The sequence below is a fragment of the Melospiza georgiana genome, chromosome 5, assembly GCF_028018845.1.
Source record: "Melospiza georgiana isolate bMelGeo1 chromosome 5, bMelGeo1.pri, whole genome shotgun sequence".
NCBI classification, from domain to species: domain Eukaryota; kingdom Metazoa; phylum Chordata; class Aves; order Passeriformes; family Passerellidae; genus Melospiza; species Melospiza georgiana.
This window is the reverse complement of record NC_080434.1, coordinates 17,390,558-17,406,129: the sequence shown is the minus strand read 5'-3', so window position 1 is coordinate 17,406,129 and position 15,572 is coordinate 17,390,558. Positions and strand designations below refer to the sequence as shown.

The window sequence follows — 15,572 nt, the reverse complement described above, 5'->3', positions numbered from 1 at the left end:
TAGAGAACCGTCCTGTATTTGAGAAGTATCAGGTACTCCAGCTCTCCACTGTTACCCTGATCTGTTCTTCATGGTTTGTGCTCCCTCTCTGCATCCCAGCTGCTCCAGGTTGTGTTCAGCTTAGAATTGGCTCAAGGTGGGCGCTGGAAAATGACCTTGAGTCTTGCTCTCCATGTCTAGCACATGGCAATTTCCCTCCATTCCTTCTGTGATGAGGGGAGCATCTCTAAACATGGAAACATTTTGGACTGTATTAGGTTTGCATGGCCAGTGTTATTTTCTCCTTATCATACTCTGATTTGATGGGTATTAAGTCACATTAATCTTCCATTATGGTAATTAGTGAATGATCTCTCACTTCCCTTATCTTGACCTATGTCCCTTCCATCTTAGTTTCTGTTCCCCCCCACCCAGCTGAGGAGGGGAGTGAATGACAGAGTGGCTGGGGTGGGCACCTGACATCTGTCCATGGTCTGTGATGGCACAGACTGGCATAGGTAGGTGAAAGCAACTGTTTCTCTTTTCAGCTGTTTCCCATACTTCATTTCCTTTCTCCACAATTCAGATTTAGGCTATAGTTCCTTAAACAGCCAAAGGAATAGTTTAATTTACTCAGGATTGCCTCAGCTGCCTGGAAAATTTGCATATTTTTTCAGCTATTATTTCCTGTGGAGGGAAAAAAAGCAAGGTTTTATCTTTGTAGTGCCTGCAGCTTCCAGGGCTGTGTAAAAATAACAGCATGAGGAGGAGGAATCCAGAACTTTTACTGCTTTTTGATCAGCCCATCTTTCCTCCTTTCCAGCACAGAGGGTTTTTAGTGGTAGCATAGTAGGAAAAGACACTGATGCAGTTTCCATTAGCAAACAGAAGGCATATTTTCTTCCTAAGTGTTAATCAGAGGACTGATGCCTACACTAAGAAGTAGTGTGAAGATAGATTCTTTGCATGGCCAAGTGCTCCTATGTGAAGTGTTCATTCCAGTAGTAAAACCTGCTCCCAGAGGAGTGTTCAAGGTGCTAGGTGCCTGTCATGTCTCTGAACAGACATAAAGCTGTGCTGGTGAGAGTGCAGGAGCTTACATTTCTGCTGTGCCCTTACTTTAGGCACCACCAATGGGGTGAACACAGGCAGAGGAATGATCCTCGTTTTCAAATTGTGGTAGCTAATGCCATTTAGAATATTCCTGAGATCTGATCCAAGTGTTCCCTGATGTCTTTGCATGTATAATTCTGGCCTGGATTGACTGTAGGGTCCCTCCATTCAGAATGAAACAAGTGATGCTGTGCTTTTTGTGCTTCTCTTTTCCCTCTAATAAGGCCAAAGTCTGGCTGCACTCATCGATAGCACTGCATTAGCAAAATCTGCAATACAGGTACGGTTTGCAGCAGCAAAAGACATTCTTCCACTGTAACTTTCCCAGCTTCCTAAATGAAATACAAAGTCATCTTCTGTTGGTATAAAAATGTCAGTTAGGATTGTGATTCTTTGAAGTATTATATCAGAAAGGATTTACAGCACAGACCAGGTCTTTTAAATCGAGTGTTTGGCTTGAATATGTTAGATAGGCACTGCTGAAAAACAGAGAAGATTGAAGGGAACAGTTGCTTTCTGCTTTGATGTTATAGTTAGGATGGAATTAACAACTGTATTTTCAGGAAAGGAGTCTGTTCTACAGGCTTGTTTGACTGAAGTCTTGTGTCAGGTTGAGGAATGTAGTGTAGGGCAGGAAGAAGGAATGCCCATCTGAAATTTGAGAAGCATGCCTCCTGTTTAGTAAAAAATAACTGGAAAATAGTCCTGTGATTTTTCCCCAAACCAAATTGCTCTGTGATTTACTGTAAAAATAGCTACCTGATTTTCTTAAATGTTTTAGAAATTGGTGTGGTAGTATTTTGCTTCCACTCAAATAGGATGGTTTGTTTCATAGATGCCCAACTTCTGATACCCTCAGTAATGTGAAATTATAGGTTACTCTGGTTCCATGAGTGCTCCTTCTGGCTGGACTAGGGGATGCTGGTGATACCTGTTTCTAAAAATGAAGGTCTAACACAAGGCTCTGTGATTTACAAACTTTTATCTACTACAGCTCATAGTGGTTACAATCTCAGGAGCAGCTGGAAAAGAACAGAGCTATGCTGACATTTGGAACCTTGAAGTGTATTTTTAAACTTTCTTAGTATTTTTGATAGTGCTTGAAAAGTTTTAATGTATTTATCAATAAGCAAGGATGCACCCTAGAAATGCAGCATTTTATCTGAGGCAACTATTTTGCAGGCAGCTCTTGGATAGCATATAAAGCTCTTTGCTTCTGGAAAACATCATGTTTAAAAAAATAAGAAGAAACATCTTTACAAAAATAGATTTTATTATTACAATAATTTAAAAGAAGATTTCTTTTTTTACTATTTCTCAACAAACAATATTGTAATAGGAATTATCAGTAACAGATCTATGGGAACAAGGATTATCATGGCTGTGTTCCTAGTGCAGGTGGTAGGTCCACTTCATCTATCTTCATTTTTAAAAGCTATCTTAAAATGACAGCAAAAGCATACTTGAGTGCTTGAAGGAGGTAATTACTCAGTGAAGCTTCCAAAGATAAGAAGTCAGAAGGAAGAATTCTTCAATCTGTGTTTGCATTGAAAAGCTGAACCCCTGCTGGAAGATCACCCAGCCAAAGGGAAGATGGTGAAGCACAGAGGTGCCAGAGGTCAGAGCCTGGGACTCTGCTGTGTACTGCCTTGGTTATCAATGGCAACACATAAAAATATTCCCTGAATGGAGAAGCACTTCAGTTTGAATGGACCCAATCTTGGAAGGAGTTGTACATATTTATTGTCACCACAGCTCAAGTAAAACACACATTGGAACAAATGCAGGATCAATCCAGTAATCTGCAGCCTATCCCTGCTTCAATCAAAATTAATTAGTGTTGTCATTAATGAGAATAAGAAAGCTCTTAAAATACTGTAACCTTCCCTATATTAAAAAAAATGCAGTGGCAAAACCATTGCATATTCTTACAAATTTCTGGAGCCCTAACACAGCTCAGTTTCTGGTATTTAAAGCACTGTCTTAACAAAAGTGTGACTGAGCAAGTCTAATATGAATTGTTGTAAATCCTTAATTTGGAAGGCTTTAGATTCAAGGAGTATCTCTTAATTTTCTGTGATTGCTGTTTGCATTCATCTGTTTTAAACAAAAAAAAAATTTCTATATATTCATAGTATCAAATGAGAATGGCTGACAATTTGAATTTCTGAGATGGACTAAGCCAATCCACCTGGGTACATAATTACATACTTTTACTGGATCCCAAGTTACAAGGCTACAATAAAGTCATATAATTATCCCACAATATAAAAATTAATATGGATCCTAATCCTACAGGGATTTCATTTGGCCTACTAGGAGTTTCCAGGTCCCCCAGAAATTCAGGTGGTCAACTCCAGTATATTCATCCTTCATTCCTTGTTACTTCAGGATCAGGATACCTATATTTTGGAGAGCAGCATTTGAGTACTCTTTGAGACACCTTCACAGAGTCTGATTCTTCATGGGGAATATACCTAACACTCAAAATCTGAGCTCTCCTGTGACTCAAGCTGAGTTCTCAGTGCTAAGACTTCAGAAATCTTTTTTTTCCTCTTTCCCTTGATTAATTTCACTGTCTGAAATACAAAACTTCATCATTGTGCTTACATGACTCCATTAAGCCTATTAAGTACAATTCAGCCATTTCTAAAACTGTTTCAACTATTGCAAAGCATAGATCTTCTCCAAGTAAAATATTCTAAATTGTAAGACAGACCTGAAAACTTTCTTGTGAATATCTTCCCCATAATCTCAAAATATAAGTGCCAAAGCAGTAAAAGGGTAGCAATGAGTCTTTCAGTCCATTCTTCCAAGCTGATACTCCCTGCACTTTTATTTTCTTCATTTAACTAAAGGTGAATCTTTCCATAAAAGCAGCTAAATCCATTTATTAAGTGATTGATAATCCTTTTTGCTTGCTATGGGAACAGCAAGATTTAAGTGCCTGAGGTGATGTACAATAAGGCAAAATAATGCTCATTGGATAGCAGCAGTACACAGAGATTGACACACCAGATTCTGGATATCTATCTCTGAGAACTCTAAAACTTTCTCTATCATATGATTTAATCCAGCACAAATTTCAGGTTTAATGTCTGTGATCCCCTGCTGCATTCAGTCTCTGAGCAAGACTGACAACTTTTTCTACCCTTCTATAAAAATAATCTGAAAATTGAGGACATTAAAGAAAATGAAACCAGGTTCATTAGCATAGCAGAAACTATTGTGTGCAGCAACTGCCCTAACTTTTGTTATCCTTTTTCTGCTGACAGGTTATTTTCTATTACATCTCACTAAGCATTTTGAATAATTTCATCTTCAAACCCCACTCTTCAAACTATGGGAAGTAGAAACTCAGACAAAAGCTTTAGAACAATTTCTGTTTGCCCTCGATCAGCAACACTACCTGCTTTCCCACCCTTGACTGTAACAGTGTTGCCATTTTTGTCATCAGCACAAGCAATTATGCAAACCAGAAAATACCTGACAGGAGTGTACTTTCAGTTACACCATTTGCAGCAGGCACAATCACATTTTTGTTTCCTTTTTGCAGTGCTTTGCACCATGTCTTTGCTAATCACTAGAGGGCCTCAGCATTGCTGTGGTGAAACACCTTGTGTTGAGCACTCAGATACCCATGAGAATCACAAGGAGGGATTTTCTGTTTGCTGTCACTGTTCAGTCTGTCTTAAGTGCTGGGCACCAGCCTGACCTAGGAATCACTGCAGTCAGTGAGCCTAAAGAAACTTATTGACTAGATATTATGATCTCTGCATCTGACTTAAGGAATCAGAGAGGCACTAAATATTCATTGAAAGGCACCACTTGCCTTTTCTTCTTTTTTTTTTTTTTTTTAAACCAGTAAATTTCCCAAGACTAATAACACAGGTTTCATTTCACTACACAGATCTTGCACTAAAGCAGTTAGTGTGGAGACATATGTGGATTTCAAACCTGGGGCACTTCCATATTGCTACAAACTGTTTCTACCATGTGAAGCAATTGTGTAATTCATTTGAAAATTATAACTTCTTCATGTCACAGTACCTATTTTTAGTGTCTCCTCTTTTCCTTCCTGCATTTCCATATTTAACTCAACATACCTTCTTCCCTGGGACTAGTCACTGGTACCACCACACCTGGTATGTCTTAAATGTTGAAATGTTTCCTTAAAATTAAAGCCCTTTTTCTTTTCCCAATCCAATAATCTCCACTGAGAAAAAATGTTCTTCACAAAAGCGGCTGAGGATAAAAACAGACAATCAAAAAAGCTCAAGTTTTAAGATGTGTCTGTGTGCACTGAGATAACAGTTCAGGAACACTCAGCCTACAATATCCCTGATGACTGAATTTGTCCTTTTTCAAGGCTAATTCTCTTCATCTTGAATATTATTTGCTAAATATCATGGAAGAAAAATGTAATTTCATCTGTGATTTGTACTTGTAGGTTGAATCTTGATGCACGACGCTTTGACAAAAGAGAAAATTATGGGGCAATAGAAAAGCAAGCTCTTCAGCATGTTAATCAGAATCAGTCTTCCTGTTAAATGTTTCCTCCCTCAGGTCTTGACAAGGTGATGGCTTTTGGAGAATGGAGGTTCTCAATATCATCTGTGTGCTGGATACCATGGCTTCTGTCAATCACTTGTGAGCTTGCTTTGCTTGCAGCAAACCTAACAGATGATTATTCTGTCTGCTTCAGAGAGCCTGGCTCAACAGGCCCTTCCCCTCCTAAGCATATGTCATCTTCCCTAGATAATTAGATGGTACATATCCCTTCTGACCTTTTGCTTCAGCTAGCCACCATTCCTTATTGCCACTCAGGTCGGAAAAGCGAAGTATCCTCACCCTCTGGTACTCCTGAAGGCTGAGTTCTTGATCACTTCTAGCTTGAAATGCAAAAACAGCATAGAAGATCTGAAAAACGAAAGCCACATAAACAAAACTCAAAAAGGCCACATAAACAAAATTCAAAAAGAATTGAAAAATGTAGCCACATGTTACTGTGTAGCTGTGTATCAGTAGCAGTTCTGTATACAGAAATGTAATAATATGTACAAACCAGCGTTCAACTTCGTGGCCTGCAATTTATAGACAGGGCCAAAATAAAAGGTAAAATTGAAGCATCTGGGGAGTTCTGCATGACAAACAAAGCAATCTCCAAGACCTCATCACCTTACAACACTGGTAAGGTTTTCAGCTCACACCAAGTAGCCATGGATTGCATGAAGAATTTTTCAGCAAGGTTTCCTCATGGGGAATCACCTCTCCTAAAGCTCCTGTGCTAAAATGTGGCACATGGGTCACTTCTGTGCCTTGCTGATCAGCATTCTTGTCACAGCTTTCTTGTCACCAGTAAGTTGAAAAATCCCCCAAACTGAGCTATTTTGCAAGTTCCTGCTCCGTATGAGAACCTTGGGGTGGGATACATGGGGTGGGATAATGCAAGTGTGTTTTCTGCAACACAGGACTGCAATTCACAGTTTAACTGATTCTCATTTCCTACCTCACAGCTATTTAAGAGCAGAGAATAACGAATTCCTATGTCACACTGACAGATTGGTGCCACTCTTTTCTGGTGTGAGAGGAAACCATTTAAATTACTAACAGTATAATTTTAGATTTTAAATAGGAACAACAAGAAGACAGGCACAGTGTGTATCATACTTACCTGCTGCTCATCCATATCCTGAAGAGCACCAGTGCCATTAATTGCAGGATTTTCACAGAAGTGGAAAGGTGAGCAGCTCTTACTCTTCTGGTACCCTGGACTGCTTGTGCTGCTGTCAGCAGAGGGCCGTGAAGAGACAAAGAGGCTGATGTCATCAAAATCATCATCACCAAAGCCATTTTCTGCTGCATCCTTCTGTGCTTTGCCAGGATTGTATGGCTTCAGGAAGGAGGAATACACATAGCCTGTGAGGACTAGAAACCAGAATAAAGAGACAGAAAATAAATAAACAGCAAAACGCTGCTAAAATAATTTCAAAACCAACTGCTTTATGCAGCTGTCAGCATGACAGAGGCAAACAGATGGGGCCAGAATGAAAGGAAATCAATATCCCAAAGGGAAGCTGTTATTGGGATATTTGTGCAGAGAACTCACTTCCTGTGTCAACAAGCCATCTGCTTGTGCTTCCAAAGGGGTCCTTTTTCTCCACAACAGCCACCACGTCTCCTTCCTGCACGTCAATATCAAATTCCTGCACGGCGTTGCACTTGCGCTTAGCCTGGTACAGCGACTCGGTGCTGTTGGTGGCCAGCAGCTTGGACCTGTGCTCCTCTGTCTGCCGTGGGGACTCCAGCTGGAAACAAATCATATTCATCCTCAGTAATGCTGGGGCCATTTCCAGGTAAAAATCTGGATAAAAATGCTGCATGTGGCAACTGACCTAGCATTTTCACACACAAACCAAGGAGTTACACCGGGACCAAATCTCTCCTGCGAATGCAGGAAGAACTTGTCCCACTGCTATATTAACAGGTGAGCAACAAAGGGCAGATTTCAAAGAAATGTAGGAATTTCACTAATTAAAGACCTCTTAGTCTGTCCTCTGCTCTCAAAGAGGTGCTGTTCTGTATGTGAACTCTCTCCTGCTTAATTGGTTTTCCATAGCCATGACCTTTGTATTCCGATGTAATATCACAGAAAAAGCATAATCCAACAATAGGCTGAGGTGTGCTAAGGCCACATAAAAACTTGCATGATAAGGCATTAGGCAAAAAAAAAAAAAAAATCAGTGGTACCCAAAATGGCTGCTTTTTGTGTGAAATTACCTCTCTAAATGAGGGCAAGATGCCATTACCTGCTGGAAGCATATTCATTTCAGGGTTTGGTTAGAGGGCAGGGAGGGGGGTGCTGCACATCAATGGGATCTTAACATACCACAGAAGCAAGAGCACCTGTGCCTTCACTGCTGCTGAAAGGAATTCTACAACTGCCCCAGCTTCTCCTGTAAACCTGCACCCAAGTCCTTATTTTTCTGTAAATCAAACTCCTAAAACCTCCAGAAACATCTGATGAGATTGGGAACACAGATTTCCTGGTGGATTTTCTGAATGTTCTGCTGTGGGTGTGTATGTTTGTGTATATATGTGTAAACACCAGTGCACATAACCACAGCTGAGCACAAGGAAAAAACGATTTCTGGATTAGAAGACTAAGATGCACTGTAAGACCATTTAACAAAACAAGTTACCAAAAATATACCTAATCCTTACCATGTGCTTAAAGGGCTAAGAGCAATTTGAGGTAATTTCAAGTGGATTTTCAAGATATTAACATGAAAAAAGTGAAAAATCTTCAGAGGTTACTGGTCAATGAAAACTTTACTCCAACAACCTGATTCAGAGTCACAGTGGGGAGACAAAGCCCAAACCTTTAGGTAGCATAAAAATGGATTTTTTTCAATAGTGATCGAAAGAGGATGCTTCATACACAATTGGGATGTATGGTACTCACCAGAGAAGGAACAGGTTTCTTTTTTTCCAGGCTCAATTTTCCCTCAATAAAGATTGTACTGATGTTTTCTTTTACAAAATTCAGCTTGTGAACCTCCTCTATCAATTGATTATGCACTTCCCAGATGCTTGAGGAGGACAGCTGCAAACACAAATATGGGTTAGATCTCATGTACAAAATGGGAGGGAGATTGGAGAGAGCAGATTTAATTTAATTTGCTGAGTGCTAGGAGTCAGGAAATCTGACAAGTTATGACTATTTTCTGCAGAGCCCATAAGCAGTGCAATCTCTACATATGAGATGTAAAGAGAAGCAAGGTCTTTGCTTAAAGAAATTCTCTACTAGATGCTATTACATTTAAATGGCATAGAAATTGAAGTTAAATCATTAAAAATATTCTAAACGGTGATGAAGATTAAGAGCCTTGCATTTATGCTACTGAACCACCTGCTTTCACATGCAAATGGGCATCTCAGCAGCTATCAGAGTGGCCAATGTGCTACAAGGTTTGGAGCAGTTTATCCCACAGCTGTGTGTTTGTGCAACTGAGAGCTGCAAACAGGTTAAAAAATTGTTGGGTAACTGAGTCTCTGTCTGTGGCACTGAATAAGTGATTTTCGTATATGCCTAATACCAAATGGATTTGCTGATGTAAACAGGAAAAAAAGAAAAATAAGGTAATTTTGTAGCCAGACCCTCCCAGAAAACAATGCCCAATACAACAGCTTTCAACACATGAAAAACATCAAATTACAGGGATGAAATTTCTTCATGCAGAAAAATCCTTAATTTTCCCATTAAACACCATAGCTCTATGTTTTGATCCTGACCTTGCTTGCTTAATTTTTCAGCTGCCCCTTACTATAATGTGCTCTGTTCCAGCCTTGATGGAAAAAAATACTCCAGAATTGCCTTTCTACAGTGTGTTTCCCAAGCAGCCTTGCTCTGTTCAGGTGAGTGGATTTGTAGGTGTGAAAGGCATTGTTGTAGCTGTGTTTCTCAGGGGGTTCGAGTCCTCCAGGTGAGGCTATTCATTACTGCTGAGAGATATCTGCAGGAGCTTCTGCATCATATTTGGGGTTTAAAGCACCTTGATTTTCATAAACACTATTTCATCGGATCTCCTAACTTGTTTCTCTTTTGCAGTCATCTGTAACTCTGCAGTCTAGCAGCAAATGAGGTGTTCATGTACTTTCTTATAATTTCCTGTGTTTTCTAGGCTAGTCAGAGTACATGATAAGATGTGCTAGCAGCTGCCTTCTTTTTGTCTCCCTGTAATACTGTTGCCATTACTGTCCTTGCAACAGCAGGAACAGTCCCATTAGGATCATTCTCAATGAAAAACCCATGTCTGACAAGAGCTCAGAACAGAAGTTCCTCAAAATTCACTCCAGGCTGACCTTACTGTGGCCTTCAGTACATAAAGGGGGCCTACAGGAAAGCTGGAGAGGGGCATTTTACAAGGGCATGTAGTGGCAGGACAAGGGGGATGGCTTTAAACTGAGAGAGGACAGGTTTAGATTGGTTGCTGTGACCCTGGTGAGGCACTGAAATGGCTTCTGCAAGGAAGCTGTGGGTTCCTTATCCCTGGAAGCTTTAAAGGCCAGGTTGGATGGGGCTTTGAGCAACCTGGTCTAGTGGAAAGTGTCCTTGTTAATGGCAGGGGAATTGGAACTAGATGGTCTTTAAGATCCCTTCCAACCAAACCACTTTGATTCTAAGAACTTAATCTGTACTGAGCTTGCAAAGGAAAAAAAAAAAAACCAATCTAACTGTGCTCAGCAGAACAAACGAAGTCACAAAATCAGTAAATCAGTGTAGCTTTGTAGATATGTGTCCTACATAACTTTAGCCAAAGCATACAGAAAGAAGAAAACAGAAATTAAGACACAGCCACGCCCGTTTCTAATGTACTTACTGGAACAGGCACCATGACAGCAGAGTTTGACTGAAGTGCTGCAAACATAATATTCCTGAGGAGGGTGATGAAGCAATGTAGACAGTTCAACACGATCTTTTTGGCTGCTCTGTTGAATACCTGAAGTTCTTCCACTAGCTGTGCATTTAGAGCCTCATATTCTTTCTTTGCCAGCTCCAGCTCTTCTCCAGCTGACCTCTGAATGTAGCTGTTGTAGTCCAACAACTTGTCATAGCGCTTCTGGATGAGCTTCTGGGGGCCTGGAAACAGGGCTTGCAGTGCTGAGAGAGGAGTCAAGACAAGCTTGTCCAGCTGAGCCATCTGGAAAGTACAAACCAAACCTACTCGTTACCTTATTCACACAGTCCATCAGATGCCATAAGGGGCTGAGCCTGATGGCAGCCCATCAAGCAATCTGTTAATCACTCTTCACAAAGCTTTGCTGCCAGAGGCAGTTTCAAGCAGGGTCCAGCATGACTTAGAATCTCCTTCATAACGGGAGATGTTCAATTTTTAGATGTTAGTTTTTCAGTTTTCAGTCTCTGCAAATGGCAGCAGTCCCTTGGAGCATGCAGCCTCAAGCCGTGTGCCTGGAGCTCAGAGCTTGCTGGTTTAAAAAGCTCTACACCTAGGCATAACCCTAACCCTAACCCTAACACTGGTCATTTAAATCAGCCTGGGTTTAGGAATTATCCCAAGGAAAAAGCTGTGGAGACAGCCATGTTGTGGCACTTTTGCGCTCCCCTTGGGATGCCTTTCACAGCTGCAGTGTGCTTGGAGCACAGGGCTTCCTGGTTTAAAAAACCACAACTTTAGCCCTAACTGGAGGCTTCTAAATCAGCCTTCGTTTCGGGATGCCCCTAGGGAGCTGCCACTGGGGGAAAACAGCAAGGATTGGTCAAGTGGTCAAATGAAACTGGGATTTCCTTGGCTGGAAGGCGCACATCAATATACACTCTAAAGCCAATGAGGTCTTATTAAGTGGGAGACTTGAATTCTCTCAAAGCTGCTTTTTTTTTTTTCCTTTTCCCTCTCCTGGAAACAGCTGTAACTCAATTCCTGTTTAAGCAAACACAAACAATCACTTGATTTGATTAAATTAGGTTATGCTTGTTGGTTTTATCTCTAGTAATCAACAAAATTAGACACCTGGTAAAAAAACCAGTCTTCCTCAGACTTTTCCATTAGTCTCTAATTGTCTCATGGGATTAATATTGCATGAAATAAAATTTATTTTTGTAAGTAATTTGTTCAAATACAGCACAGGCTGGTAGTGAGTGAAATTCATCATCAGATTAAAGCCCTTGGACATTCTGTGTGAATTAAGTTGTTGGGTTGGATGTGAGAATAAAAAAGCAGCTGCCTCTGCATTCTCAAAAACATAGCAGAGTTGAGGACAGATCCATTTTAGCCCCAGAGCTGCTCTCCAAGGCCAAGATGATGTACACTGGCTAAATAGCTCCTATTTTATTTCCACCTGAAAAACTGGGCTGTGTTTAGTGAACCAGTTCTTGATGCATTAAGAAAACAATTCTTCCAAACTGCTGGACTTGATTTCTTAAAAAGAGGCTACTGGGAATTTCTGCCCTGAAAATTTTCCAAAAATCTAATGAGAGAGGAAGGTATACATTATTGACAAATGCACCTCCACCTCTGAATTTTTCCAGCTTGAGCAGCTGTTTAAATAAGCAGCCTGTCCCATTTTGAAAAGACATTTAAGTACCTTATTAGGGCCAGGCATTAGAGTTCATTTTAATTCTGAAAGCAGAAGACTAGTTGAAAAACTATTACTATTTTCCAAATTGCTTTATTAATTACTATGGGCTATATTTGGACTTTTCGTGGTTTCCCTATATGAAGGATTTGACAGTTCTATGTTAATATCTGGACTTGATGATCCAAGAGGCTTTTTTCCAGTTAATAAATCTGAGATTTTTACAGATCTGTGATTCCAGGAGCTAACAGTACATAAGCACAATATCAATCACAAAAGTCACTCAAACTGAAAGTGCTAGTAACAAAAATATCAAGGCAACAATCTGCTGCTCTTTGCTGAAGTTCAGATGAAACAAATACAGAATTGTTCAGGTGATACAAATTTAACACAAATAAACCCAGGAATTTGGCTTGACAGGTTTTCTTCCATTCTTCTAAGGAAAATACAATTCATTTATATTGTATTTTATCTTAAGTTTCTACATAAATTCAACCAAAACCCCCACTTATCTTTCCCAACAGATTCCTGAGCTGTTTTTTTTTTTCCTCTTTTCTGTGCTAGTCTTCCTCACATACAGCTGTTTTCTCAGACATACAGACAGCTGTGTAACAGTGGGCATTGCATTTACTTACAAAGTCTTCACACAGATTTGCAGTGTTGGTCTGTTTTTCCGAACAGTCATTGACTTTGTCATCTTTATCTTGCAGGATTTCCTGAAGCTCAATTATATTCTGGGCAGCCAGATGTATAGAATCCTAAATGAAAACATGGTCGGAAGATGAAACTATTACAATCTGTTTTAATATGCTGCATTCACTCATGCAGCTTCTCCGTAATACTTCTGGAATCAGAAATATTTTCCATCTCCAACACCTGTGCAGTTGCTGTGCAGTTTCCAGTCATTGTGAGGTTGTTTACTGTGATAATATTTTCCTCTGCTTTGTCTATTTTCAGTGTAAACTATTTAAGAATCAAGCTGTTAATGTTCAACTGAAAAAATCATGCCCTAAACTAATGAATATCCCACTGGAATTCAGCTACTCCTCAGCAAGAAGCCAGCTTACCACGCATCCTCAAAAATCTCTTTTGGGGGACAAAGTAGGACTAAGTGGTGTATTTCAGTTACTCAGAATTTAAATCTCAATGAAGTGTGGATCCATTTGGATAAGGAGCTGTCGGCACCACTGCAGGCAGCAGCCCTCCTTGGCTGAGCTCCCTGGCCTTTCCCTGTTTGCGGAACCAAGCACCATAAGCCCTGGCCAGCTGGCTATTGATCCTGCCTATCTCCCAAACAGCCTCCCTGCCTGGCTAGGGCACTCTTACTCTTGGACAGGCTTCATGCCATCTACAAAGCTGGCAAGTGGTCCATGGGAGGGGCAGGCTGATAAATCACAAGCCAACCCTCAGTTCTGGAGAGGAGGGTTGAAGCACAGACATTTTAGAGAACTCGAGCACTCTGCACATCTAATGCTAACCCACATGGGAAAAGAGAAGGAGTCCTTCCATCCACAATATGTATTTTAGGATGTTTTCATTTATGGGGCTGCAGCTCAGTTCTTCATCTTTAATGAGAAGATTGGTTCAATCCCAGTTTGTCCTTCACTGCAGCAGATGGGAGTAGACAGCTTCACAGAGATTGAAAGTCCTGACTGTGCCACCAGACAGAACCTTCTTCTCTGCACCTGTGGATCTCCACAGAACCTGCCTCTGTCAGGGGGAAAATGCAAAACTGTGGACTTCAAAATTTCTTTCCATCGGCTCAGTAAGGCAGTGGCAGCAAAGTTTATTTATTTAATATTCTGTAGACAGCCCTGCTAATAAATAATTTGGTGTTGCCCAGCCAGTAGAAATGTGTGTCAAATTGGTTATGGACAGGGTTTGTGACCACAGATTGCAGAAAGGCCTGTACCCACCTGGAGATGTTGTGAATAGAGCGAAATGTTCTTCACACACAATTTCACAGTCTTCTCTAGACTTTGGAACAACTTTTCTTCCTTATCAAAAGTTCCATCTTTCACCTAAAATAGACATTTGCACTGTTATTTTGGCAGCCCAAAGGAGCCTGGCTAATGAAATAAACATCTAGAGCGCTGCTAGAAAAATCCCTGAACTCCTCCCTTTGAAAACAGGTCAACCCCTAATTCTCCCAAGCTCCAGCTGTAATTCAAGAAAAGTCAAAACCACTGGGCAACACGGCAGAGAATTCCATTTTTAATCCTTGTGGGAGCAGGGAGTTGCTTTACTACAAGGCCGACAAAATGCTTTGTTTTCCTGTATGCTGTTGTTCCACCTGAGGAAAGGACAGGGGGGAAAGGTGGGATGGGTACTTGGGAGGAGAAGGTGGGATGGATACTTGGGAGGAGAAGGTAGGGTGGGTATTTGGGAGTTAAAGGTGGGATGGGTATTTGGGAGGAGAAGGTGGGATGGGTATTGCAGAGGAAAAGGTGGGATGGGTATTCAGGAGGAGAAGGCAGGATGTGATGGCTATTCCGGAGGAGAAGGTGGGATGGATATTCGGGAGGAGAAGGAGGGATGGCTATTCGGGAGGAGAAGGAGGGATGGATATTCGGGAGGAGAAGGAGGGATGGCTATTCCGGAGCGGGGCCGCAGCCGCTCTCCCGCACGCCGGCTGCAGGTGGAGCTGTTATCCCAGAGCTGTTATCCCAGAGCTGCTATCCCAGAGCCGAGCCAGCCTCTCCTCAGGAAACGCCGGCAGCCGCCGATGGCCTCGGGAAACTTCTTAATCCCGCCCTGAAAACGCGGTCAGTTCTGCCTCTCTTTTCCTGCAGGGGCTTCAGAAATCTCAAGTCACGTCTCAGTGTTTTTGCCGTGGGGGTGTCGGCGTGTTTCAAGTCGTGAGTCGGGAACTTTCTCAGTCTAATTAAGCAGGAGAGGCGGCTGAATCTCTAACAGATGCATTCTGATACTAAAATGATCCTCAAACGTTTAAAGCTTAATTAGAAACAAAACCAAAAAAACATAAACCAGAAGTTTCTAAAGAAGAAAAAAAAAAGGAAAAGAAAAATCACATATCCTCTTAATCAAATTTAATTCCCTTTTTCTCTGATTTTATAGTCTTGCTGGTGTCTGTCACATTTTGAATACAAAAATTTCCACTGTATAAATAAATGAACAGAAAAAAATATATGTGAGTGACTTGGATCAGAGGAAGAGAAGAAACACTGATAAAAAACAAACCAGGAAAAAATGGCATGTATCTTGTGAAGTCACATCTAGAAAGGCAAGTGACCTTGTATAATCAGCCATCTCATGCAGTGAGGTGCACTGGATATCACTTTCAAGGTCGTTTGTAATTGATTTTCTTTGAGATTTCAATTTAAGCTTTCCTGAAAATGTTTATCCTGCTAGGTTTTGAATTA

General features: G+C 40.9%; 1 protein-coding gene across 1 annotated transcript in view; it reads right to left on the bottom strand.

Annotated features, from left to right (window-relative positions):
- Nucleotides 1-5,826: 5,826 nt before the first annotated feature.
- ARHGEF38 (Rho guanine nucleotide exchange factor 38) overlaps nt 5,827-15,572 on the bottom strand; it is a 36,274-nt gene continuing 26,528 nt past the window's right edge. The window contains exons 8-14 of the mRNA XM_058024298.1: nt 14,106-14,210; nt 12,825-12,947; nt 10,476-10,796; nt 8,558-8,698; nt 7,202-7,400; nt 6,767-7,020; nt 5,827-6,012 (exon numbers count right to left, since the gene is read on the bottom strand). Of these exons, the coding sequence (XP_057880281.1) occupies nt 5,827-6,012; nt 6,767-7,020; nt 7,202-7,400; nt 8,558-8,698; nt 10,476-10,796; nt 12,825-12,947; nt 14,106-14,210 (1,329 nt within the window). The remainder of the gene's footprint in view (nt 6,013-6,766; nt 7,021-7,201; nt 7,401-8,557; nt 8,699-10,475; nt 10,797-12,824; nt 12,948-14,105; nt 14,211-15,572) is intronic.